This window comes from Chamaea fasciata, unplaced genomic scaffold, assembly GCF_029207755.1.
Source record: "Chamaea fasciata isolate MVZ Bird 193981 ecotype frontalis unplaced genomic scaffold, bChaFas1.0.hap1 SCAF_2, whole genome shotgun sequence".
NCBI classification, from domain to species: Eukaryota; Metazoa; Chordata; class Aves; order Passeriformes; family Sylviidae; genus Chamaea; species Chamaea fasciata.
This window is the reverse complement of record NW_027094087.1, coordinates 109,322,208-109,348,939: the sequence shown is the minus strand read 5'-3', so window position 1 is coordinate 109,348,939 and position 26,732 is coordinate 109,322,208. Positions and strand designations below refer to the sequence as shown.

At 37.8% G+C, this 26,732-nt stretch overlaps 1 protein-coding gene across 3 annotated transcripts in view; it reads right to left on the bottom strand.

Annotated features, from left to right (window-relative positions):
- Nucleotides 1-26,732, bottom strand: part of USP9X (ubiquitin specific peptidase 9 X-linked) — a 98,359-nt gene that overhangs the window by 10,680 nt on the left and 60,947 nt on the right. For 2 of the 3 annotated variants that reach the window (XM_066177035.1, XM_066177036.1), the window contains 18 exons: nt 26,462-26,592; nt 25,922-26,200; nt 22,634-22,759; nt 20,513-20,638; nt 17,687-17,853; nt 14,317-14,425; nt 13,573-13,719; nt 13,309-13,455; nt 12,266-12,488; nt 9,761-9,981; nt 9,183-9,373; nt 8,586-8,759; nt 6,542-6,683; nt 5,622-6,372; nt 4,993-5,116; nt 3,552-3,777; nt 2,347-2,476; nt 517-702 (listed from right to left, as the gene is read on the bottom strand). In XM_066177035.1, the coding sequence (XP_066033132.1) occupies nt 517-702; nt 2,347-2,476; nt 3,552-3,777; nt 4,993-5,116; nt 5,622-6,372; nt 6,542-6,683; nt 8,586-8,759; nt 9,183-9,373; nt 9,761-9,981; nt 12,266-12,488; nt 13,309-13,455; nt 13,573-13,719; nt 14,317-14,425; nt 17,687-17,853; nt 20,513-20,638; nt 22,634-22,759; nt 25,922-26,200; nt 26,462-26,592 (3,600 nt within the window). The remainder of the gene's footprint in view (nt 1-516; nt 703-2,346; nt 2,477-3,551; nt 3,778-4,992; nt 5,117-5,621; nt 6,373-6,541; nt 6,684-8,585; nt 8,760-9,182; nt 9,374-9,760; nt 9,982-12,265; nt 12,489-13,308; nt 13,456-13,572; nt 13,720-14,316; nt 14,426-17,686; nt 17,854-20,512; nt 20,639-22,633; nt 22,760-25,921; nt 26,201-26,461; nt 26,593-26,732) is intronic. The other variant, XM_066177037.1, reaches the window with a different exon arrangement.

The window sequence follows — 26,732 nt, the reverse complement described above, 5'->3', positions numbered from 1 at the left end:
TGCTGTCTCGAGTGTGAACAAGCATCAAATCATATTCACGAGCTACCCAAAACAATGCAACATCTCTTCAGTGGTAAGCACTATCACTTATCTCAAAACCTGCTGTGGTGCTTTTATTCTGTATTATTCTCATTATTTCTGTAGTCAATTCTTTTATTGCCTACTCAAGATAAAAACATCTTTGGACAACACTTTACAATGAGCTTAAACTATTTGAAAGGCATTACTATTTTGTAATGAACAGCCTCCTACTTTACTAATTATTTCCCTGTATTTTTAAGGAATAAGCCAAGCAGCATAAAATATAGAACAGATTTCTGTCTTGGTCTTTTTAGTATAACAAATCAGTTTTGCTTATGACAAACAGATTTGTTTGTTTAAATGAAAGGAGTTGCTAAACATAAAAGGAAAACATTTTTCCAGCTGATCCACTTTATAAATAATAGCTAAACATGCACAAAAAGACATTTACTGATTTAGTGAATGGATCTAAAGCAAAGTTAAAATGCACTGTACCATTGATAGAAGACTGCATCCGTGAGGAGACGTTGCAGCAGCGGATCAGCTGTGACACCACGGTGTACAGCTTCCCCAGCTCAGCGTACTGGTATTTAATTGGAGGGCCTGGACCTTCATCCAGAGCCACGAGCATGAAGGTTGCAGGAACATTTAGTTTCAGAAGTTGTGTCTTCTCTGCTACACCTTTATGAGGCAGGGAGGAAAAAACATAATACTGTTTTTGGCACTGAAAATACTTTTAGAATTTTTTAGAAGAAAAATAACAAGAGTTTGCATGACTCACAACTTTTTAGTTCTATTAAACTCTCATTTATACCTTCTGGGGAAAAAAATCAAATCAGTAAAGATGCACAAGAAAATTATATACAGCTGAAAAATCACATTGAAGGAGAGTTGTAAATTACTAGTTTCTTCACAGTGCTCATTAGCACTTAAGCAATGCACAAGTAGCATCTGTGTAAATAGCAAAGCCTCAGAGAAGTCTTTTGGACAATAAATTAATCCTTCTATTGTGAGGCCCAGGAGGATAGGATAAACAACCCCCACAGTGTATTTTGTTATTTTTCTATCATGTCCTAGATACATCAATCACAAACTTAAGACATTTCTAACTGTGCCACACAACGTAATAAATGTAAATTAAGTGACAAAATGAGTAAGAAAACCTCCAAAACCCCAACCAACCAAAAAATCCCAACCTACACCTGGTTTTACTGCAAGAATACCTTGCACATACTACACAAGTACTCACCAGGAAATTCACTACATCCCTTCTTGCATTCAGTTTCTCATTTTGCTTTAAAGTAATGATTTTTCATACATTTCCAAGTCTTTTCTTATTCTGAAATACAACTGGACCTCACCTTCCATCTTTCTGATAAGGAGTGTAAGTGCTTTCTTAATGGCACTTTTTCTGATTATGCTAGATAGTTTTGTAGTTGCAATGCTAGATAGTTTTGTAGTTGCATCCTCTGTAGAACTGACCTCTCACTTGCTCTGATGTGAACAATCTACTATTTTATTTCTCAAAATGTCAGAAAATTTAATCTTTTTCAGAGAATGCAGGAATGATGTTACTGTGGTTTTTGCTGAATGAACTCCACATCCATACAGTAGCCTTGAGGTTACAGTAATAAGACAAGGACAACTGCTTATTGTATTAGTATTTCCAGGTTTATCTCTGCAGGGTAGATTGTGATAACGATCAGACTCAGACCCACAAATAAAATTATATTTCCCTATCTGGCCTCTGAGTGCTCTCCTACTCAGAGGCCTGAACTGCACCGACTATGAAAAGCTAGTGAAGAAGAAAAGAGAAGCTGGAGCAGAAGAATTGCATCTCTATTCTCTGCTATGACTCTAATTCTACTCTGGGGTCATGACAGAAGCCTGCCAGAGAGAGAATGCTTTGGTAGGCAAAGTATATGAAAGCAACAGACATTACACGTGTAATTAAATGAACACAATTGTCTAGATTAATTTTAGAGATAGGAAATCAAATTCCTTTAAAATTGTCTACTTCCTGCATGAGCTGATAAACAGCAACAGTCAAGTATTTTATAAAATTTCATTCCTGCCCTCTCTCAGCAGGACACTGTTCTACTGCTTCAAGCTTCTCATATTTATATTCCATGGATGACAGGGAGACTGAAGCCCCAAACTCCGAAGAGGAGGAACACAAGATGCTAGGGAGCATTTATATGACATACAACTATAACAATCTGCCTAAGGATGGAAAACTGGATCCTCCTGCTGTTATCTCTGTAACTGGACCATCAATAACGCCCCAGTTTATTACAGTGTCATCAGTAAAAGCAATTTGCTTACCTAGGTTGGCATACATCACAAACAGATTGAAATACTGCTGCAAGTGGCGCCCGTGTTCGGATACTTCCCTTCTTAGAAGATTCAGTACCGCCCTCAGTAAGTGATCACTTAAACTTAAGTTATCGTAAGCCTACAGAAAGAAACAAGTTCTTCTGTTAGTCGCCGAATCTATCGTATCTTTATTTAGTTTCTACTTTGTACTATGACAGAAAACAGAACTGGTTAAAAGGTATGGGATTTATACAAGCTCCAAACTACCAGCAGCTGGTCAGCCTTCTGTGTCTCACACAGAGAAAAAGACACAGACAGACAGACAGGGAGTAAGACTTCCACCACTCAGTACGGTGTAAGTCTAAGAAATTATGCAGCTATAGAAACTTTTAACTGCATTTTTTTTCTAATAGCAGATAGGCCAAAATACTCAAGAAATGCACATGCAATTCCACTGTTAACTTCGTAGACTAAGACAATCAAATCACCTCCACAGGTGTATCTCAAATACCTCACAATAGAGAACACTTCCTAAGCCTATGGAGCTTTAATTTAATTCTTAACAAATGCTTTTGCTGCACACAGTAGTGAAAACATTCTGAGAAGTGGGACCATGTAAGCAAAAAGAGACATTAAACCATGACAAACGCTCAAAAAGGTTGATCTTTTTTAACACTGTTATCATAAGTATCACAATAAGATGTAGGCTTTTTGTTGTTAGTCAATTCTACTGTGTGAAATCAGGCAATTCACTCTCTACTCCTACACTAAGTTATAATTTTTGGCAATTTCACTCTTGCAAGATAAATGGAATTAAAACTTAGGGAACTCCTGCAGGTTTTCATGTTAATGTGTTTGTTTGTTTGTGGGGGCTTGATTGTTTGTTTTACAGTTCTAAATAAAAACAAGGGTTCACTTCCCTAGACATTACTTCCCTAAAATATCCACTGCTTTTTTTTATTTTTTCATATTTCACACTCATAGCTCAAAGCTCTCACTGAGCCTTCACAGAGATTTACAAATGAAGGGAAACTGAACCCTGTGACAGCAACTCTCTAAGTGGTTGTGTTACATCATCTTTTGTAGTGCAAAATCGGCTGAACAGCTTTCCAGCCAACACTGATGCATCTTCTCCAGAGTTCACTTTACATTAAATGCTTATACTGAAGAAGTAAGAATAAGCTTCAAAAACTTTTTGTTAGAAAATTAAATACCTGACTGGAAGGTCCAGGAGAGGCAAAAGGTGATTGACATGGTCCGTCTTGCAATGAAAAATGTGCAATAAATACTATAAGTTTTGCGAATGCACCCCTCACTTCTGCACTGGGGCATTCCAGGAGATACTCAGAGAAGCGGTTTGAAACATTAAAAAGGACGTTGTGTGCAAACCAAAAACGTACATTCTTGCTGTGACGGAGCAGGATGCACAGGGCATCATACCTGAAACAGGACATGACACAGCTTTGACCAAATGCAGACATTAGTGAATTTTGGCAGACATGTTCATTGCAGAGTTTGAAGAAAATAGGTGTTAAAGGTGATCCCCAAACATTTTTGTTCACAAAATGATTCTAATCAGATTATTTGTAGTTCTTATAGTGATACTCTTATAAGCAATCAGAAATGGAAGATATCCTTCAATTAAAAGCCTAACACTTAACTGTAGTGTTTTACTTCTATCATCTACAAGAATTAAGACAGCATTACACCCCCTAACAACTCCTCAAAGCAGGTCCTATTTTGGCAGCCACCATTCTCTTTGCACTGGAACTGGGGGAGAGGGTGAGCAGCAGAGAACACAGGTGGATTTCATAAGCTGTGTATACAACATGTAACTAAATATGTAACCTAAAAAGAATTTATAGTCTAATTTAGAGATTAAAAAAAAAACAAAAACCCACAAAATAAAAACTCAATACCCAAAGACTAAAATATCTGTTTCAGAGATGGCCCTGCATTACTCTGTCCTTTAGGCAGGAACATTTGAAGTCTTCTTGATCTCTTAAAGGAGTAACTTAAGCTACTCTGGAAATTGCTGCTGGGGGTATGAATTTGCCATTATCACACAAATACTTAGTAGAAGCTGGAAAACTACTGGCCATGAATAGCAGATTTTCTCACCAATTTGACCAGTAGTAACCCAGACTCCTCTCCCCAGCAGAGAACAACCCAGCTGAAGGACTAAACTGAGTAAGATGGGACTGTTTGTCACAGTGTGGATTTGAATTACAGGCCCTGTAGCAATGTACATGAAGTATTCTGCCAACAGTGTCTCAGAGACTATATGTGTCACAAACAGAATTCAAATACAAGCTGTAACAATGGCTTGTAAAGAGCTTTGTTTTAAACTATTAAAACAATGCAAAAACCATTCTGAATTTGTCAGAAAACATAACCTGTTAGTTCTGTGCTAGTGACAGCTTCCATTCTTTTATTCTTTTTAAAAGATAGACAAAAAGACAGAGTTAAGCTCTGTTTGAAAATGTAATTTGAAGCAGTTGAGATCAGCAGGATATTATAATGCTCAAATTCCTCCCAGTATTTTCTATTCAAATTTTCCCCCTTCTCATGTGCACCTTCACCATGTATTTAAATGGGATCTTTTAAAAGACATCAAACTTCCAAAATTTTAATTGTTGTTAAAAGACAAAATACCAATCACTAGCAGGGCCACGGACTATTTTCTTTGTATGAAATCCTGTGGTGAAGAGAAATCTAGCAGCAAGCTGAATACTAATCATAGTTATTTCTTCTGCTTCAGGCAACAGATGATCTTGTCCTAAAGAAAAATCAGAATACTCACATGTAGACAAAGTAAAAGCAATTTTCAATATTTTAACTGATTTCAGATTACTGTTTTGTCTGACATGGTGTTCCAATTTTAGAAGAAACTTGATCAAAACAGCCTCTAACTTCTATAATGTATCATTTGAAAATGTAAGCTTTAACACAGGTACCTGGAGGCTAACATATGTCTTACGAATTCAGTATCTCACCTTTGAGAACTCTTTTCAATAAGAGCCCTCAAAAGTGAGTATTTTAACTTCATTTAATACAGCAACTGAGTTACAGCTCATAGTTTATTGAAGTATTTTTTGCGAAATATTCTGGCAAGTTATCACTGATGGACACCTCAACAAGAGGTGTTTAAGTACAGAAGTCCAGAAGGACAAGCGTATTCAAAGCAGGACACACCAAATTTTCACCGGCTAGATAAATCCTTGGCCACAGAAACCAAAACTCCTCAAGAAATTAATCCATAACTATCACATTACCATACTAACCTGGAGGAGGGTTTAGGTAGACACTATTACAAGTAAGCAACTTCTTTATGAACTGGAAATATTCCAGGCTGTACTGCATCCGGTTGTGCATGAACTGCACGTTCTGCTTCCGCACGCTTCGCTCGATGGCTGAGGGCATTTTAATCTGGTGGGGTTTAGTGGTGATAGTGATTTCTGAAATATATTTTATTAGTTCATTGTCTTTGTCTATCGTGTCCATGCGTTCATAAAAAAGAATGTAAGCGTTCCACCACCTCTTCTGGCGCCTGTAGGACATTCGCTTCATCATGTGATCAAACACTTCGCCCATGTACTCTCCCCCAAAACACTGATTTTTCATCTCTTCATCATCATCCATTTTACACTCTGTCACGTCTCCATCATCGAATTTGTACCACCGGTTCTTCTCACCATCTCCACCATTCCTCTGGATAATGTAAGAGTAGTAATGTCCGCCACTGGCCTGGCCGCTGTGCACAAGTACCCCCACAAGTCTGTATTTTGTGCTCCCAGAGTGTTCATTTTCCGACTGCTCGTTTTGTATTATCTGATTTTCAGGATTCACGTCATCCCCTTCCAATTTTGCTACACCTGCCACTGTGTAAGGCTCCATGTCCAGTTCTCGTGGAAATTCAAAATAATCATTGAATTTGATTGCACATTCCCTTTCCCAGTCATAATCAAATCGTTTCAACTGGATTGCAAGAACTGGAGGCAACTTCTTAATCAACAAACGTTTCACTGTATCCACCTAAAACAGGACATGAACAGTTACCAGCTCTCAAATTTCAATTCATATACTCTCACCGAATACCAAACTGAGTAACAAAAGAATGACTTTTCTCCCCAAACATGAATTAACACTGAACTTAGTACAGCTGTAACATCACAGTTAAATTTAATATAGAAGGAATCATTACCTTTTTGTTGCATTTTTCACAATGATATGCATTTGCACCTTCCAATAAATCTCCTTTGACGTACTGTTCCAAAGAATCAAGAAGGTTTTGGTGATTCCTTATATCTACATTCAGAGTTGTGAAGGATTCCTCACACTCGTACCTAGCAATGAACAGGTAAATGTATGAGGAACGTAGGAATGTGTTCAACTTTTTATGTTTTACATGTGCTACAGTGTGTAAGCAGTAAAAGAACTGAACTCTTGTTTACTGCAGTTTTCCTACAGTTACATTACAGTATCTGAACACCATATTTTAATGGTCAGGAATTAGACTGAAAAACACAAATACTGTATCACACCTAAAGACAATAGTTCAAAACAGATGGCAATTCAGCAAAAAAAACCAAACAAAAAGCCTTTTTATTTTCTGTCTAAAAACCTCTGAATCACCATATTTATAAAGCCTCTTTGAATGTTTATGATTGGCTTTGACACTGTGTTCCAAATATAATCTACAAACAAATCTCTAGCAATGAACCAGCAATGCTTGAGAGCCAACCAGTTGATACATCCTGGAAGCAACTTTTTGTTTTTAAAGATAAAGAAGTGATGAATAAATTGAAAAAGCTGCATCTATTCAAGTGTAACCCTGAAAGGCTTGTTTCCCTGATATGCAATCAAGCATTCAAAGGCTTGAATAAATAAATATTTAGAAACACTTCAACCAACAGCAATACTCATTCATCCAATAAATAACTTAAAAAAAAATAGAAAGGCTGCTAATTTGTTATACACAAAACCACTGTTTAGTTACTATCAGTTTTCTCCTCCCTAAGCTACAACCAGGGTAACATTTTTATTAATAAAAGTAACATTCTGCAAATCCAGTACAATTCCAAAACCACAGAAAATACTTCAGTATAATACATAATATCAGCAATGAATGGTAACTCACGTTGCTTCTGGTCTGGATCTGCCATTTAATTACCCATTGCATATAAGGTAAAATCAGTGCTATCATTTTACCTTGCAGTATTTCAACTCACTTCTAGTCACTCATTGGCACCCATGAAACCTAAGATGTTCACTTTACAAATTCTTCTTATTCATCCATTGGTAAATTGAAGTTGAAAGATTACCACAATAAAATCCATTTGTATTATTTTTCCCAGTAATTGCTATGTGAAGGCTAAAGGAAATGGTCAGCTTTCAAAATAAAGAGAATTTGCAATGGCAATGTACAGAGATATGAACTATTAAAGAACCACAACTGATCTGAACAGTAAGAAGGCCAACTGATAGTGACAGAAATAAACACAATAATAAAAAAGAGCCAAATGCTAACAAGAATAAGCTCATCATTAGGCCATTCTGAATTCTGCAATTTTAACCATCCATTGCAAAAAGAGAGATAGATTAAAAAAGTCTGGGGAATTCCAACTTTGCAATATCAAGTTCTATTCCTTCATTAACAACCATCACTGAAACAGTGAGCTACAGACTTGCAGTCTGATTTGGCATGGGTGGTTTCTTACATACCTTCTTACAAAGCTGAATTTCAGTATTCACATTTAAAGTTAACTACAAATACAGCAGAAGCCTTAAGAAAAAGATGAACTTCCTACTCTTGTCCTTAATTACAGGTTACATGGAGAGTATGAACAGTTTTACTCATTGGAACTGAAGATTCCTATTTGGCTCAGCTCTAAACACACATTATGAAAAACTAACGACAGCAACAACTGTTGGCCAGGTACTAAAATTGTTTTCATTGCATTTGGTCCCTACAATTGTTTTCACTTTTAACATGAAAAAGCATAATCTTTTCCTGCCTTGGTCAATACACAATGCTTCACATACAATCTGTGAAGTAGAAGCAATAATGAGTACTTCAAGGCACCTGTAGGCTCAATGAATGTTCAGCTGTAGAAAAAATGAGGTAACAAAATCTATTAGCTTAAAAAACCCACACAAAAAGCCCACTCTTGACTCAAATTACTTTCGTAATGACACAAACATGGGTTGTTTTTCTATAAAAAAAGATGAAAATCTTCCACACTTACCGATGTGGGCATCCTTGACAAATCTTCTGATCAGCAAAGGACCCTCCTAAAACTTTACTCAACATTGCTGGATGGCCCAAAGCTTTTAAAGCTTCATCTAAACTGTCCACCAATGAATTAAAAAATTCTAAAGCATCGTGTTGTTCACGTAGATTTACAGGTTCACCCCAGAGTCTGAAAATGAAAGCACATTTTGACAAATACGCTTTGTTTTTTTCACCAACAATTTCTTTTTGAAAAAAAATATTATTCAAGCTCCTAACCCCTCCTCCTTAAAGAGCCAAGCTACAGGTTTTTGATGTACTATACAACCTGTTGTTCTGTCCCTGACACTCTCTGGTGAGTAAAAACAATCTCTTGAGTATAGCTTCATACTTAATTCAAAGTCTCATTATCAAAAACTACTAAAATTTGAAAGAACCACCCTGCAGTAAACTTTAATTTATTAACAAACTTCTACAGAATGGTGAAAAGGCAGATAAAGCTGCACAACTTCTGCTAATTTTACACTTTACAGCATTGCCATTCTACTGTGATTAGTTTTTTCGCACTTCAGTGATCCAGCCAACCAACACCAATAATCAATTTTCTACTTACCTAAACTGTTTCCAAAACCCTCTTGGTACATAGTACTGTAGCCTGGAAGCTGCTAAATGGCCAAAAATTACTTGGAGATGCCTCAAAACTCCAATATTGTACTCTTTTCTATCTTCGGTTTTGCTCAGCGCTGGTTTATCTTCATACTGATGTGGATAACCAAACACATCATCTCGTGGGTCAACATTGCTCTGAAAAGCAGAAAATTTGTGCAATTCACTTTCATATGTAGCTGTCTCATAGTTACTTTTACCCCTTGTTTAATTTGACAACCTAAGGTGTTTCATACTCGGCTGAAAACCCAAATACTGTCTTTGCATTAATAAAGTTGTGGTGGGAGAAATAAGGTGCAGTGCTTTCCGGCAGAAATGCCTGAGGAGGAATTCTGCAAACCCTGCCATTTGGATCTTCTGAAGTGCCCCTCTGGCAGTGAACCTATTCAAGTATGAAATGTTATCCTATTTTTCCCACAGATATCAGTGGAAGTCAAAGTGATTGATTAGCTACTGAACTTTAACCTTTCCATAAAAAAGTAATTACAATTTAAAGATTAGGTAATTTTATATAATTCATTTTACCTCATTGTCCTGCTTTTCATCCCCAGACATGTCATCATCTACATCACTGCCTGTGCCTTCAATTGCAAGAATCCCATTCCTGATGGCTGGAATCATGTACAGCTGCTGAATGACAGAATTCATGTAACAAGTGGCACCAGCATTTTTCAGTCCCACAAATCCCTTTGGTGGTCGAGGCCCAACAGGAGGCAGATATTCCCATTCCGTGAGCGCTTCACAAGCTGAGAGAAAACAGCAGAGTGTGGTCAGGGAATGGTTTTGTTATAAAATAAAGAGGACATCAATGCAGTACAAAGGGCAGTTGCATAAAATTATTATTAGTCTGTATCATACTGCAATTTAATAAAAAACAATGTACCATCAGAAAACTTAATTGCTAAATTAATACAACTTCTGTGAAGGGCAGTTCTATCTGTAATCTTAACATTATAACATTATCTCCTACTGCATAACTAAAGAGGCAGCCAGGGAAAAATTTAGTCTATTTGTATATGAAACTGAAGTCTTTCCTCAATACCAGCAAGTTTCTTAGCTGAAGAATTCAACTGAATGAATACAGAATATATAACCAATTTATAACCCTTTCAAAAACTGTAATACTCTCAAAAATCTACAGTCCTTCAAAAATTATAGTATTTCACTTCAGCCTCAGTTTTTCTTGCCAGGATGCAAAACAGTTTTAGCAAATGCTATCATATAACTTGATAGATATTTTTTGCTCCTGAGTCTTCTCTCTCAGGTCCCTCACATCTCTTCAAGAACATGTATCACCTAAGTTGTCACCTAAGCTAACCTGGTTTTCTGTAGTTGTACCAAAAAAACTTCTGATATAAGAAAGCATGCATATTTATTTACAGGCAGATTTGGTATATGAATCCCAGAGCATGCACAGTTCACACATGTGTTCTCTCCTCTGTCTGACATACCACAGAGATCCAGTGTTCTGTGGTGCTTATCAAAGACTTGAATGGAAGGGAATGCCAAGAAATCCCCCTAATTGTGAGGTGATAGGAAATACACTACTTCCCAAAAGAAAAGGGTGAAGAAGGAAGGATGAGGCAGAGGGGAAAACCATAAAGCTGCCATTTTAATTTATTCATCTGAGATGGAACCGAACAGGAAGAGACTGAAAAACCTCAAGCACCATTCAAGCAAGTAGCACAGCCACTCTGAGAGGTAGTGGACAATTTTCACTTTTGAATACTATGTTTAGCTGCTTATGGTTTTGCTAAACTCTGTGAGTTTAAACATCCTGTTAAATCACACAAAGGTTTGGGTTGGAAGGACCTTAAAAGATCATCTAGTCGAACTCCCTGCCATGGGCCAGGATATCTTCCACTAGACATGATTTGCTCAGGAGCCTGGAACACTTCCAAGGATGAGGCATCCACAACTGAGCAACCTGTTTCAGTGTCTCAGCATTCTCATAGTGAAGAATTTCTTCCTTGTGTCCAATCTGAATCTACTCTCAGTTTAAAACCATTGCCTCTTCTCCTGTAACTACAGGCCCTGGTACAAAACTTTTTCTCCATCTTTCCTATAAGCCACGTTTAAGTAATGAATGTCACAATAAGGTACCCCTGGAGGCTTCCTGTCTCCAGGCTGAACAATCCCAACTCTCCCAGCCTTTCTCACCATATGAGCTGGGGTTTCCTTGGTTTGATGGTGTTTGGATTTTGTTTGGTGGTTGCTAGTTTTTTTCCCTTTCCCTGTTAATATCACAGCAGAATGGTTTCAGTGTCCCTTTAGGGCTGAAAAAAATATGCTCCTGCTTGGTCATTTTTAAGAAATGTTTTTTTATGACAGCAATAACCTGTGCTAAAAATAAGCCTTTTGCCAACCTTGTGAAAATTAGCCCAAGTTTCACTTGACTATTGGCTTTTGAAGCACTAATTTTTGCAAGTTTTGAACAAACTGCAATCACCACAATCTTTCTCCAGTGAGAGGGAGAAAGTTCTTTCAGTGCAGAGTTGTGCTGAGACAAGGCCAAAATGGAGCCTGAAAAAGGACTGTGACAAGCAGAGAATGAGTTCAGAACGTAGAAGAGCAGCAGGACAGAGGACCTGTGTCTGTGTGCATGACAAATCAGGTGAGCAACCAAGAGACTGGCTCTAAAACTAAGCTGAAGATACCTGGTGAGGCTCTGGGACTGGTTAGCAAGAGCCTGAAACGATGAGACAGAAGTAGAAGATACAGATAGAATGAGGTTCCTGGGAGCTGGTATGGACAAAGGGGAGTAGTCAGAGACTGGGACAGGAAGGGTCAGACTCTGCAAGTGACTGGGGCTGGAATTTGGATGCGACCACAGAATGCAAGTCAGTACATTTACTGCATAAAGAAAAACAAGTAAAGGCTACGCTGGCAAACTGATTTTGCAACATCAAAAGCAGCCACAAACAACGAACTAAAAAACTTAGCACTTGGTTCAGTGGATAATATAAACAAAACCTATACATGATACATACATTAAAGAGTAGAAAATAGGTAATTAAAAGTATTACATACTAGTGATTGCTGTACCTATGTAATACATTTCAGTCAACGTGTCTACTATTTGTTTGAGATTCCGCACACATCCAACTGCTAGCGCAACGAGGAGCTCAAAGCCAGCATTGATAGTGGCTGGTGAACTACAGACTGGTATGGCCTGCTCAGCAGGCAATTCTCCATTTCTCATGTATTGTAGATAAACATTGGATGCTGGAAAGATGAAATCATCTATCAACTCCTGAAAAAAAAAGACAATAAATCACCTGTTACCACGGAAATCATTTTATAAGAGAGTAAGGGTTATTACATAAATGAATGTCTGAGAACCAGAGAGGTACTTAAAAAAAAACAAGAGTAAAAATTGAGAGCAACACCACAATGAGCTTTTAAATTTAGAACAGAAGAACTCCATTCTAAAGTGATTCCCTGCAAATCCACCTCCCCACTGAAAGTTAAAAATATATCTGCACTGTTCTTGACTGGTAAAAATTTTCTTTTGCAAAACCAGTATTATCTACAAAGCTCTTAATCAATTAGTGCTGAAAAACCAACACTCCTGCTCTATAATATCAGAAGTACAAAGAAAACATCTCTGATTAAAGGGATGCTCAGATGTGATGCATTTGTTCAAACCTGTGCTAAGCATTAACAGCACTAATTAAGAACATGTACAGGAAAGCCATTACAGGAGTAATGAAGGAAAACAGTCCCGTACAGGACTATCCTGTATGTAGATCACTGTGTGATATTTGTCAAGTACTGGAATACAGTAAGAATGAGAATGTTAAATACACTTTATGAATGAAAATTACAATTTAAATTTTTTTTTAAAGAAAATATTAAACTCCAATCAAAAGCATTTTATGTATACAGCCCACAAGATGTGAAGCTTCTTTTTAGTTATTTATAGGGAAAAGAAACAACATTTTTTTATATTTTTATATTTATTTTTTATAGGTAAAAAACCCCCCAAAATCCATCTCCCCCCCAACTCTAAAACCTCACAAAGACCAAAAAAAAAAAAAATCCCCTCCAGAGGTCAAAAAACTTGAACTTACTTTAATGAGATTAGCACCCCCTTTTTCACAACCAATATGGTATTTCTTCTCAGGTGTCTGGAATGCTAACAACTCTTTTGTTACTCCAAGGTGACCCTCTAAGATCGTTTCTTCGACACCTGTTTCCCCTGTTCTTTTTACTTCATCCTGCCATTTAAGAGAAAGTTAGGATACTCCAAACAGCAAACATTAAGCCCAAAACTGCAGTTTACAACAAAGCAGCAAAAACCTAATTATCAGGAATAAACTGTTCCTGAAACTTACCCTGATTCTCTTAAGCCAGTCAATTTCATTATTGAGAAGAACTTCAGCATTGGGTACATTAATATTACTGTTGTAAGCATAGTTAAGAAGATGTCTTAAGAGGGTGAAGTAGTCTCCAGAATGCTTAGCTCTCTCTCTTGCAGTGCTCTGTGTAAACCAAAAGCAAATGAGAATTTATATACGCTTTTACTTATAGTGCAACACTAACACATTTCCCCTAAATCTTGCAGTAAACATAAAAGAAAACAAATGTAAGGTAATTTTTAACATTTTAGAAGCCTAAAATTGTATTTAGCTGCTAATGAATGATTTCTCAACTATTTTAGTAGCAATTTCTATACCTAAATGGGAAAAAGAAAACCAAATCAAAACTTTTGATCAAATGTCCAAGAGAGCCAAGAGCATGGGGAGCTGAAAAGCCCTGGCAGGACCAGCAGGAGAAGGCACTAACTGTAGGTATCTCCCCAACCTGCTAAAACCTTTCACTTAAAGGTTAGCAATCACCAAAGATCAAATGCAGACATTGAAGTCTATTGTTTATGTTCTTATCAGGAAATGCAGAAGAGTCCCTTTTTCCCTGATCTAGCTCAAATGGAAATCATCTGTGCTGCTTGCCTGCAGGTCAGAAGCAGTCTAGATTTTAGTGACTGTTATTAAGAGCAATTTGTCTTTCCTTGCAGGTATTTCATCCTTCTACTTTTTACAGACAATCCCACACTGAAGACTTGATCTCTGAAAACTTACCCCCAGAACAGTGAACAGCAGGGTAATGAAGAAAAGGAGAGGTCTCTGTCCCATGCAACACCTGGTAGCCATTAAAAAGAATTGCTCCTGTGCCATCTGACGAACAGTTCTGGAAATAATTGAATAGAAACATTGAATTTAATCTCCCTATCCAAACATGGCATTAATTAAATTTGTGTTTATCTGCTTAATGCCATTTTCTAAAACTGAACGTAACGTAAGAAACAGGACTAGTTTAATTATTCATTACCCATCATATTATTTCTCCTTGCAGTCAAATTTCAGTTGCATGAATTACATTACAAAACCTGTTCCACAAATCAAATATTTAAATGTAAAAGAAAAAGAAACTTAGAAACACCTAACCTTTGCAACTGACAGCAAATATTGCATAAAACAACAATTTGCAGTCCTAAATAATTTTTTTCTCCTAATCAAGCACCAGTTGTACCTGGTAAGACAAACCAGAACTACTCCAGTAAAACTGCTTTTACGTGCCACTACAGCAGTTTGCTGAGTATCTTTGAAGTGATCAAAATTTATCATTAATAAGATGTCAGAGATGATGACCCTCCTAAAAATTCAAGTGGCTATAATTGAAGGAAATTTTCCACCTCAGAACCTAATCTCATCACTAGACCAATGCAGGAATGGATAAGTTTCAGTAAAAAAAAAATTAAGGGAAATCCTTTTCTTTCAAGTTGTTTCAATTGTCTGAGCAGTATGCCTTGTAAAAACTGTTAGGAACAACTCTTTTTGTGTCAGAAGAGACTACAAATGAATGCTGAATGAATGATTTTCTGGAAGTATCTCAACAAATGAAAAACTGAGTTTTGCAGTGTCTGTTTGGTGTGGCTGTCTTTGTTTTGTGCCCATGGAGTCAGGGAGGAAAGCACACCAAAGAACTCTATTCCCTTCAGAGCTTTTTCATGTATAGTTAACTATGATTTCAAAGCCACACAAGGATGACCTTGAGGTCAGAGCAAAGATACCCCTGGCTGAGCACCCATCTGTGCTACCATGCACAAAGAGAAGTGCACAAGAAGCAGGAATCATGCAGTTACACTTCTCCAGAATGTTCTCTCAGCTTCTTAACAATCTGTGCTTCAGGAAGACTACCAAGAGCAGTATTTCATAGCCCTCACTGGACAAGTTAATGAAAGAACCCCTCAAACCATTTCCAAACTGAAGGTTTGCACTGCTTAAGAAGGTCTTATACAAAGAAACACAGCTCTTCATTTGTTCTGCCTTTGCTACTTCGGATTTTAAGGGCCTCTGTAGTATTCTCCTCCCGCCATTCATCTCTCCTCCAGTATGAAGTGCCCCCAGCTATTCAGCTGCTTCTCAGATGGAAGTCATTGCAGAGCTTTGATCTCCCTTGTCACCCTTCCCTGATCTTTGCAAGTTCTCCTACTCAGTTCTGAGTTGCAGCAGACTGTGGGGTGGGGCTGGTTTGTTTGGTTCTTAACAATAATTGACATTTTATGGGGTCTGATTGCTGAGCTGACGTTTTTGTAGAACATCTCACAAAGTTATTTTAAGATACAATCCTTCAACTGCTTGGGACACATCACACAGACTCTCACTCCTCAGGTCTGTGCACTTGAAGGCAGAGCAAAACAAATAAAAGTGGTATTTTCCTACAGTGAGAAATGTGACCAATGTGACATGCCACACACTGTTATGTTTCTGAGGAGTATGCAGTGTTTGAACACAAGTATCACATTTCTGTGAAGCTGTAACCACCTAAGTGCTCTTAAGGAATCATGAGAGGGATGCAGCTGCCTGAGCACAGGCATCTCACGCTGTTTGAGACACATGATGACAGCATAGAGCTGGCACACAGGACAGGAGCTGCACAATGAACTCACACTCAGCAGGACGAACAGCTGGAGGTCAAGCACCTCCCTTAAGCATGGCACCCTGAACCCTGCCCTGTTGAGAACTCCAGGACACAGCTTTCTGTTCAGTTAATAGAAGACAGTCTCTTCAGTGGGTGTAAGTGCCACTGCTTTACACCAGCACAAAGAATTTTAATGTATTTAAAGCCACATATCTGTGGCCACCAAACACTTTGCAGAAATCAACAGAATACTTCGGGATTCCAGGATTATTTAGGACTAATTGTTTGGCTATCTCCTCTTAAGTCAGCCAGTCTTGCATTCAGAGGACACCACTATAAAATCAGTTACCCTATAGGAGAAAAACTGCTCTACCATTTGGTATTCAGCATTTTGCATTCTGTTTCTTAGTTTAGAGGTAGCATGGTTATGCTCTAAGGAAACAGAAGTCCCAATCTCAAACTCTCAAAAACAAACAATCCATCTGATCTTTTCTAGAAAGATCCTATTTGTGAGATCTGAACTTGGTCATCTTTGTCTTTTATGGTGCACCAAAAATATCTTCTCACATGCATATTTTTGCTCACATTGTTCTCTGATTGAGCATAGGAGATTAGAGAACAATAGTTGGGGAAGGATATTCAGAGTTCTTTCTGGTACTTGCTAAACTTTCTCTGCACTGCAAACACTGATTTGTTTCCACATTAATTCAGAAGAGGAACTTTTTAGCAGCTCAGTTCAACTTCACCATCTTCATTTACAAAGCAGTCTTCTGTTTGCACTCATGTTTATGCTATTCTATCATGTAGGAATGAACAGTTGCACCATTCTAAGTGAGATTATCATATTTATCACAAGTTTTACAGGCATATGAGAGAAAATAGCTCATCGGTAGCTTCTTGTACTGACAGTATGAACTATTTTTCTATACAAAGAGTGATACAAGCAAGCTTCAGTGAAACTGAAAATTCAACACCCTATACCACAGGCTGCAAACTAATAAAGGTTGTGGTATTTCTGGTAATGCTTCACAGTTTCATCAATATGTGCAAAGAGTTCACTGTAAAGAGATGCTCTGATGACACTATTGATCCTTTTGTTAAGGTAAATATTCCAAAACATAAGACTTTTCAACCTGTTTTATCTAGAGAAGTCAAAAACCTCAAAACACAAATTCTGCTCAAATTCTGACCCCATTCATCTGAGAGCACCACAATCTGACTCCCTTTAAAATGCACTGAAAGGCTTAAGACACTACTAATTTTGGATCTCTGTCTTTTCTCAGTGAAAAGTTAGAATATTCATGAAACAAAAGTATCTTAAAAATTTAAAATTAACTATTTAGTAACAGATCAAAGCACTGGCAACCACATTTAATAACATATAACAACTTTCCACCTGGATGGTTTCTGAAAACACCCACTCCCAGTACTTCACATCACAATTTCAGATGGGCTGAAGACACTGCCCTGCATTTAGGCTTCATAATCATTTTAAATTGTAAACTAATAGATGTGAACAAAACTTACTTGCTGTGACAGTGCAATAATAAATCAATAATAAATGTCTGCCACGCTTTCTCTTTACTGAGTGCATCCAGTGCCGTTGGAATCAAAGCAAAGCACAGGGTCATCACCTCCAGTGCTTCACAGCAAACTTGTTCATCTTCCATGTCTGGCTCATTTCCTGCATTTGTCTGTGAAAACAAACAAGAGTGCACAAAGTGGGTACAGAAAACAATCCCAAGAAACCTAACTGGCTCCAAGGTATATCACTAAACACAAACACAAACCACAGCTTTGTACACTAAGTGATTACCAGTGCAGGGTGTTTAATGCACTCAGACCCAAGCCAAAGCACTGTGTGGATGACTTGAGAATTGTGCTTCTCACAGGCGGATTCCAAGCGTGAACTTATGGAGACAGAAGTTCAATAGGAAGCTTTTGGGCAACAGTTACCTCAGTTAGTACTGTGGGGAGTTTTTCCTTTGTTTGCATCTGGGGTTTAGTTTGTTTGGGATTTTGTTTTGTTTTTCTTTACCATTCAAAACAAGGAGTTTAAAGCGTGAAAACTCTTACTAGTTAAACAGAGAAAGGCTATAGCGGTGCATAATTAATTCATCAATCCAGTTTTACAAGCCTTTGACATTCACAACTTATTTGACCAAGGGCTTTTTAATACTGCCAGAATTTATAAATCACTTAGCTATTTTTCAGAAACATGAAAGAGCTGTTCAAGATTTAAACATAGCTGCTGTGGTGATTTTTGACATAGAAAATAACATTAGTGCTAACTGGTGCATAGGTCACTTCTTAAACTAAACACTTGAATTAATTGAGTTGACTTTGGTGCATTTTTTCAAAACAAATACTTTGAGAATAATGGCAAACCCTCTCCTCAATCTAGAAGTAATTAGGTTCAAGAAATTCCAAAGAAACTGAATGTGAGCAGGTCTCAAATTATCATGTATAAATCATGAGTGCAGGTCAGCCTCATTAACTAGAGGCATTAAATATTTGTTTTATATGTGGAAAGGTATCAAGAATAATTAGGCAGAAAGAAGGGATTACAGTGCAGAGGAGAGAACTAATTGTGAACAGGCCAAAACATGCCTCACTCTGGCAACAAACACTATTTGGTCTATGCACAGCAACTAAAAAATCAGAGGCAGTCACTGCACTGCAGCAGGAGGATGTGGCAGCTCTGACACAACTCGAGATCAGAAAGCAAATGCAGAATGGCTTCAGCAAGTCCACAACTACACCAGCTCTGCACTGAAGCTCTGGTTAGAAGAGAAAGTTATTTCTGCACAGCTGCAGGGACCCAGGAGAAAGGCAAAGTGCATTTAATACTCAGTGAAGAACCTCTCTGCACTCAGGCACCCAGAGCTGGAGGGTCTGTACATCTTTATATTCAATCTTTATAAAGCCATCATAAAAATTGCTTCCTATAACCAGATTAAACTGTGTCTTTTCTTCCATGATATTCCTCTGCTTCTAGGATACTTTCCTCTCTTTTAATACTATATTAACAAAGGGTACTTTATTTCCCCTTCTTATGACTTCTGCAATCCCCTCCTCTTTTGAATTTCCTATTCTTCCCTTCAATTTTTATTTCCCTTTTGCATAGCAGAAACCAAATGCGGCCACCATTTATTACAGATGTCCATATAAGTGTCAATAAGAAAAAAAGAAATAAAACAAAAATTAAAAACCCACAAAATCACATGAAGGATGATGAATTACGCACAGCTAAAATTTCACCTCTTTTAAAACTTCCATTACCTCAAAGTATTTTTACAGAATTTAACTGTCTGATTTTTACCCAGAAAAATGTTAAAAAAAAGCACATTTAGGTCTGTTTTCTTTTAGGTATACTTTCCCTAGTGCACTACTGCTCTTAAAGCATCCTATGTATAGATATAAGAGCTTATCTTGGTGTGCCTGGACTGTCACGCAAACCAAACCATGTTTTAAACGCAAGTATCACCTAAAAAAAGCCCCAAACCCCATTCTATTTCATTAAGAAGACATGCTCACAGTAATAGAAATAGATGCCATTATAACCCATGAAAGCTAATGGAGAGGTGTTGCATTTTGCTGAAGTAAATATTCTTCTTTCAATTATCATTTAAACACAAGAGCAAATACACCAAGAATTAAGCCTCCCTACATATTCCTTTTCCTATTACTCTCAGGCAAGTATTGATGAGTACTAAACCTGACTTTACAAGAAAAAAAATGCAAGACTTTTTAAAAATCACTGTCCAAATTCAGACTGTTATTTCCTATAACTGTAGGCAACATTACTTAAACACAAGATTTGTGATAATCTACTGATATAGAACTCCCAACTCCAAACTATTTGTGTAAACCACATGTGAAACCACGAACAAAAGAAGAAAAACCATAGAGAATTAGCAATTAAATCTTTTTTCCCAATGCTTCTCACATCACTTTGCTCTTCTTTCTCATTCTAGACTGCACATATGCTTTGAGTCACTTCTGTAAAACAGACCTTTTAAGCTTGAAGACTAGACAAATTAGCATTGCAGGAAATGCTTATTCCTTATTTAGATGCAGAATTTAACTGGGCTGAAGACACGTTACAGCAGTTACAGAACTGGTGCATTTTTGAACTGACACCAGATTCAAGTTACAATTCAACAGTTACTGAGAAAAGGAATTTGGAATAGAAAATTAAGCTGTGTTATAACAATGACATGTCCTAGATTCTGAGACACATCATTGTATCCACCTAAAAGCTCATCACACTCTGAAACTGACCAGGTCAACATTCCCTTTTGTACAGAAACAAACATTTATACAGAAAAATAGTTGTTCAGGAATTCTTACCTTTTCATAGATTTTACTAATTTCCTCATTCGAGCTGAAAACCAGCTGAACTGACCCACAGCCTGATGCCCAAACAATTTTTTGTACTGCCCTGATAACACAGATGTCAGGGATGTATTTTGAAGCCTGAAAAAAAGGAGAAGTTAACTAAAGCAACATTAAAATACAGCTGCAAATAATATTACAATGGATTCTAAATTCCCACAAATGTATTTCACAGAAAATTCAAGATTTAAAATGCTAAAACAAAGGGGTTTTTTCCCTAAATAGGAAACAGATATATACCTTGAAGAGTATTTATATTTCACTTATGTAAAATTTCTTTTTTTTAAAGTAGGATGTAGGCAACTCTGACTGTAAGACCTAGCAGAAACTACAAATTTCAATGCTAAAACTTTCTCTATTTAGGAAAAAAACCCAAGAAACCACCAAGCATTCATCTGGAAGGCAGCCAGCCTCTTAAGCAATGTAAAAAGTTGAACTTATTTTCGGGTTTCTCCCCATGCTGTGCTAGCTGGTAGCCAGCTTGAACACACTGATGTTACCAAATATGTGATCATTATATAAACTGATTGCTTCATGTTCCAGACACAGAGGGTTGAACATGAATAAGAACACAGCTCATGTGTTTAATGAATGCAGAGTCACTCTTCAGTACTTTGTGCATGGTCTGAGTTAACATCCAGTAGTTTCTACTGATATGCACACATTACAAAACATATTACAACTGTTATTATTTATAGTTCACATCAACTTTCAAAAAATGACCAAACTTATCTGAAGTCTATATTCAAAACAGAATTGTCAAAAAAATAAGTAATCTCTAAAAGTAGAAGGCAGAAGGGGACTCTAAGAAGCTGAGCTAGTTAGGTATCTGCACCAGGAAACCTGAACAATGTGCTTTCTTGTACTGATATGGACATTAATAGTATTTACAAAAAAAAAAAAAAAAAAAAAAAAAAAAAAAAAAGGAGCATTTTATCTTTGTCACAAGCAAAGGAACCTTACAGCAACAGCGCCACCAGAAAAATAACAGGGTTTTTTTTATCTCATTGTAGTTTCAAAATCATTAAGTATCAACATTTTTTTAAAAAGGTGAATGATTCCTCTCGGTGCTAAAGTCTTCTCTCTGACCTATGGAAACCATGTGAGAATAATTTTTTTTAAATTGTGAGATCCATTGAAAAGACCATCAAAACACTGAAAGGATAAAAAAACCTTTCAAAGGCTAACTACAATCCATACGAAATTTAGATCTACAGCAGTATTCATAATTTCAGGAAATTACAGACAAATCTTCCACAGCAATACTGTTAAACACATTCAGATTTTTTTTTGTTTTGGTGTGCTTGGTGAAAGAAAAATAGATTATTTATAAGCCGGCCTCTAAGAAAGACAAAGGCAGAATTAAAAAAATCTTTCCTCATATCTCACCTCAAAAGATACTTCTTCTATAGAAGAAATTTGATTAAATCAGAGTTCAACTGTCTGATTTTACACCTATGGATGCAAAACCACCACTGATGTAAGGCAGATGGCTCAGTCTTGCAGTGCAGCACATTGTGCTTTCATTAGACACTGCCCTTTGTACTCAAGGGATAGTGCACTTGTCAACACCAAGATGAGAATACAATTATATCTTGTCTCTAGATACCTCAGAAATGTTTTGGAGATAGTTTTGCAGATATGTTATACAGCAGAGAAACACTGTATTTATGGCTTCCACCCTGGAAACCGAGGGATCCAGATGCATGAGGAAGAGGAAGTTAAAGCTGTCGTGACTTTAGCTCCTGCTGAATTCAGCTGAATTCACTAAAGTGTTCACTAACACGACTCCTGATTCCAGATCCAAACTGGCTTTGGCCACACCATGCACATAAGACCACTACCTTTACAAAGCACACTGTTCACCCCTGCTGAGGTTTTCATTTCTGTCATTAATCCATCTTCAATATATAAAGCTACACTGGCAATGACTTGAGATTTTTCTCTTTCATATGACCATTACCTAAAACATTTTAAAAGGAAAAATCTGTGTCTTACAAAGCAACAAATTTAAGGATTAAAAAAATAGAAAAGACACTAGAAGGAAAAAGATGATACAGAAAGGAATTCACCAACCTCATCAGATATTTGCTGTGCAAGACGTATTGCTACATTTCTCAGCATGCATTCTGAAGTTGGATTAGGAATGTTTTGTAGGGCATTTTGTAGCACCACTGCCTGGTCATGCGTAGCCTGGTTTATCTGGAAGAAAGTATTTCTCATACTTACTTTTACATGGGAATAAAATGCAAAAAGATATGAAGATCTAAAGTTACTTGGAAAGATTTGGTAGAAGTAGGTAAGATCTTGGAAGGAGAACTACTTAGGGCAAAGGCCAACATAAATAAACCTCCTCATTTGCAAACAGATACCATCACATCTGAAGACACTATGCTGCAGTGTATGACCACAGAGTACAAGCAGTTAAAAGGAAAGGCACTTGCTCAAAACTTACTAGGTTTGGGGGCTTTTTGTTTATTGATCAGATTACTTCAAGTTAACGGAATTTTTTTCTGTTACAATGCCTCCTTCCATTTCAGTAGATGTGGGAAAGAAAGGCTTTGGTAAAATACTGGGTCTCCCTCCAGATTAGATAAGAGTGTCCAGACAGAATATAGCTGCAGTTTTGTTATACTGAAGTACATTTTAAACATTTGAGTTAAGTTACTCTTGAAGACTTCTGTTCTAAATTATCCCTCCTGGTTTTTATAATATTTTCAAAACAGAAACAGCAAGACAAGTTTTTATCTTTTTTGTATTGGTTTGAGATTCCTCTCTCCTTAGTCCACCAGAGCTTCGTAGTTTTGACAAAATCTGAAATGGTTGTTTCCCTCTCACAGACAAACAAAAGATGGTGTGCTGTGGTTACAAGTTAAAAGAGAAGAGTTTCTTTATTTTCCTGTACCAGTTCATTCAAAAACCCATCTCAAATGCTGCTCAAAAGACAAACTGTGAGGCTGCTGCGTAAGGTTTGGTGTTGGTCACATCCCTTGTTTTGTCAGCTTCACTAAGACACTCGATTCAGGGAGCAAAGCTACAGAGCCTCCACTGAAGACTAACAGAGCTTCCACAGTCAATCAGCTATTGGATGCTACTGGAAGTGATCAACAGCAATATACATATATATATATATATATATGGGGTAAATCAGTTCTGCGTACCAGAACACCTATTTATTAATACAACCTTCTATGAAAACAAGGAAGAAAGTTTTAAAGGTGCTAGTGACAGCAACAGACCAATAACTGAAAAATTACAGACATATAACCTTGCCTGCCTCCTTCTCTTAAACACTGATGGAAAGCCAAGACAGAAAGTAATGCTTTGGTATTTATGCTTTAGGTAAGAGAAAATGAAAGGTTTTAACAAATCCCACCTGTATCCCAGGGGAATAAAAAATACCAAAGTCCTTCAAAGAGGATGATGGTGACAACAAGAACAACCATGTTTTTTTCCAACAAATCAGTTATTATTTAATCAGATGTTTGCAACTCTAAATAGTGGAAGTCAGCAATTGCAGACAAATGTTACTACCTACTAAAAAGTCAGCCTGTTTCAAACAATACTTCAAGACTCAAGTGATGCAATGTGTGTTCCAAACTGCCCTTTAAATAACTGTTGTAAGAAAACAGGGCAGTAAAATTCACTCATTTTAAACAAAAGACAGGGTGGCAAACATGTCTGCCTTAACATATTTCTATTATACTTTAACACAAGACATAAAAAGGGATCTTCATTTCTTTGTAATCATTAAGAGTTCTGATTTACTTGAAAAAGAATTAATTATGTATCTTCCAAGAGATGCAGCTAACCAGAACAGAGATTTAAGGGGAATGTACTTCTCTGATTCAGAGATAGATCTTAGTCAACACTGTGGAATAAAGTGCTCTGAAGTGGGGCTCTCGGTGTATTCTTGAGTACAGGTTGATAATAGATCGAGCAATTATTTGGGATGGAACCACACAAATGGGGAGTTCCCATTTATCACAGAATATGCTGAGTGGAAGGGTCCCACAAGGATCATACAGTCCCACTCCTGGCACTGCACAGAACCATCCCCAGCAGTCACACCCTGTGCCTCAGAGTATTATCCAAACACTCTCCGAGCTTTGTCAGGCTGGTGCTGTGACCACTGCCCTGGAGAACCTGTTCCAGTGCCCAGCCACCCTCTGGGGGAAGAACCTTTTTCTAATACCCAGCCTTAACCTGCCCTGACACAGCTTCAGGCCATTCCCTCAGGTCCCGTCACTGTCACCACAGGGCAGAGATCAGTGCCTGTCCCTGCTCTTCCCCTCACAGGGAAGTTGTAACTGCAGTGAGGTCTGCCCTCAGTCTACTCGAAGCTGAACAGACCAAGGGACCTCAGCTGCTCCTCATACAGCTTCCCCTCAAGGCTCTTCACCACCTCTGTGGCCCTTCTTTGGACACTCTAAGAGCTTCATATCCTTCCTATGTTGTGGTGCCCAAAACTGTACCCAGCACTCAAGATGATGCTGCCCCAGTGCAGAGCAGAGCAGGACAATCCCCTCCCTTGCCCAGCCGGCCATGCTGGGCCTGATGTCTCTCGGGACAGGGATTTCCCTCCTGGCTGCCAGGGCACTACTGACCCACATTCAACTGGCCATCAAGCAGGATACCCAGGTCCCTTTCTGTGTTACTGTTTTCCAGCATCTCATTCCTCAGTGTGTCCATACATCCAAGAGTTGCCCCATCCCAGGTGTCGAATCTGGTACCAGCCCTTGCTGAACTCCGTATCATGGGTGATTGTCCAGTCCTCTAATTTGTAAAGGTCTCTCTGCAGGGCCTCCCTTCCCTCCAGGGAATCAACAGCTCCTCCCAGTTTTGTGTTATCTGCCAACTTGCTCAGTATCCCTTCCAGTCCTGCATCCAGTTCATTTATGAAGATGTTGAAGAGCACAGGGCTGAGGATTGAGCCCTGCAGAATCCCACCTGTGACAGGTCACCACTCTGATGTCACCATTCACTACAACCCTTTGTGCCCAATCTGTGAGCCAGATGCTCACACATCACATGATGCGTTTATCCTGCTGGACATTCTGTCCAGAAGGACCAATAAGGTTAAAATGAGAAGTTACCTGCACTGACAACCATGCAAGCCACTGAAAATCATATACAGAGCAAGTGCATCTCACACCTAACTTTTCACAGTCACCAAGAAACAGGATTTGTTTAGTAAGTTGATCTCTTTTTTAGAATTGCAAAATATTATCTGAAAGTACCATGAGTTCTTGATACGCAACACACTCAAAGAATAGACTACCAATGAAAACTAGAGAGATGTTGCTGCACACATTATCAAACACAGAGCACACTGCTTTTTGCAGCAAGGAAGATTTATATTACCGGTGAAATTGTACTTGTGCCTTCCACAACTGGCTGACAAGCTTCTGCCACAGCTCGAACATGGCCATATCCAATTGCTGTTAGCAATAATTTGGCTATTTTTAGAGCATTAAGGTAGGCACCCCTTCGAGTTTCCATATCTGCATTTGGCAGGAAGTTATTTCTGGTCAGCATGCTCAGTACAAGAGGCAAACCACCACTTTTCAGGAAGTTGTATTGGAAGTCACTGGCATCTTCTCCCAGAGGTGCACTGGCAGGCATTAACAAGGCATAAACTACCTGTAGAAGAAAATACAGAGTTATCTAATGGAAATGCACCAGCTCGGATATGGATGACTGAACATGAGATTTCACAGCAATACTACATAGGCACTGCTTTGACAACACTGGCCATACACATGTTTATGCCAGTAAATTGTTAAGTATTTTCAATTGTTAATTCCAAACCAGAATTTGATCTTTAGGCCTCCATAACATTACAGAGAGGACTGCCACATAGAGAACTGACAATTTTTAAAGAACAAGCAAAGCATCACAAACCTCTGTTAGGTACAGCACTTGTGAGGCAGAAGGACCAAAGAATAGAGAATCAAGAGATGGACTAAGGCTGCTTTCCCCAAGCTTTGCATGATCTAAACAAATTGCTCTTAGTTTCTCAACCGTAGTGTTATCTGCAATAAAAACACAACTTGTAAGCATTTTGCAGCAAAAATACTCCGCAACCACCCAGTACTATTTATAATTATAAACCTGAAAAATTTTAAGTGTGTCAGAACAGTTGCAAAACTTACAGACAAAATCAGACTACAGA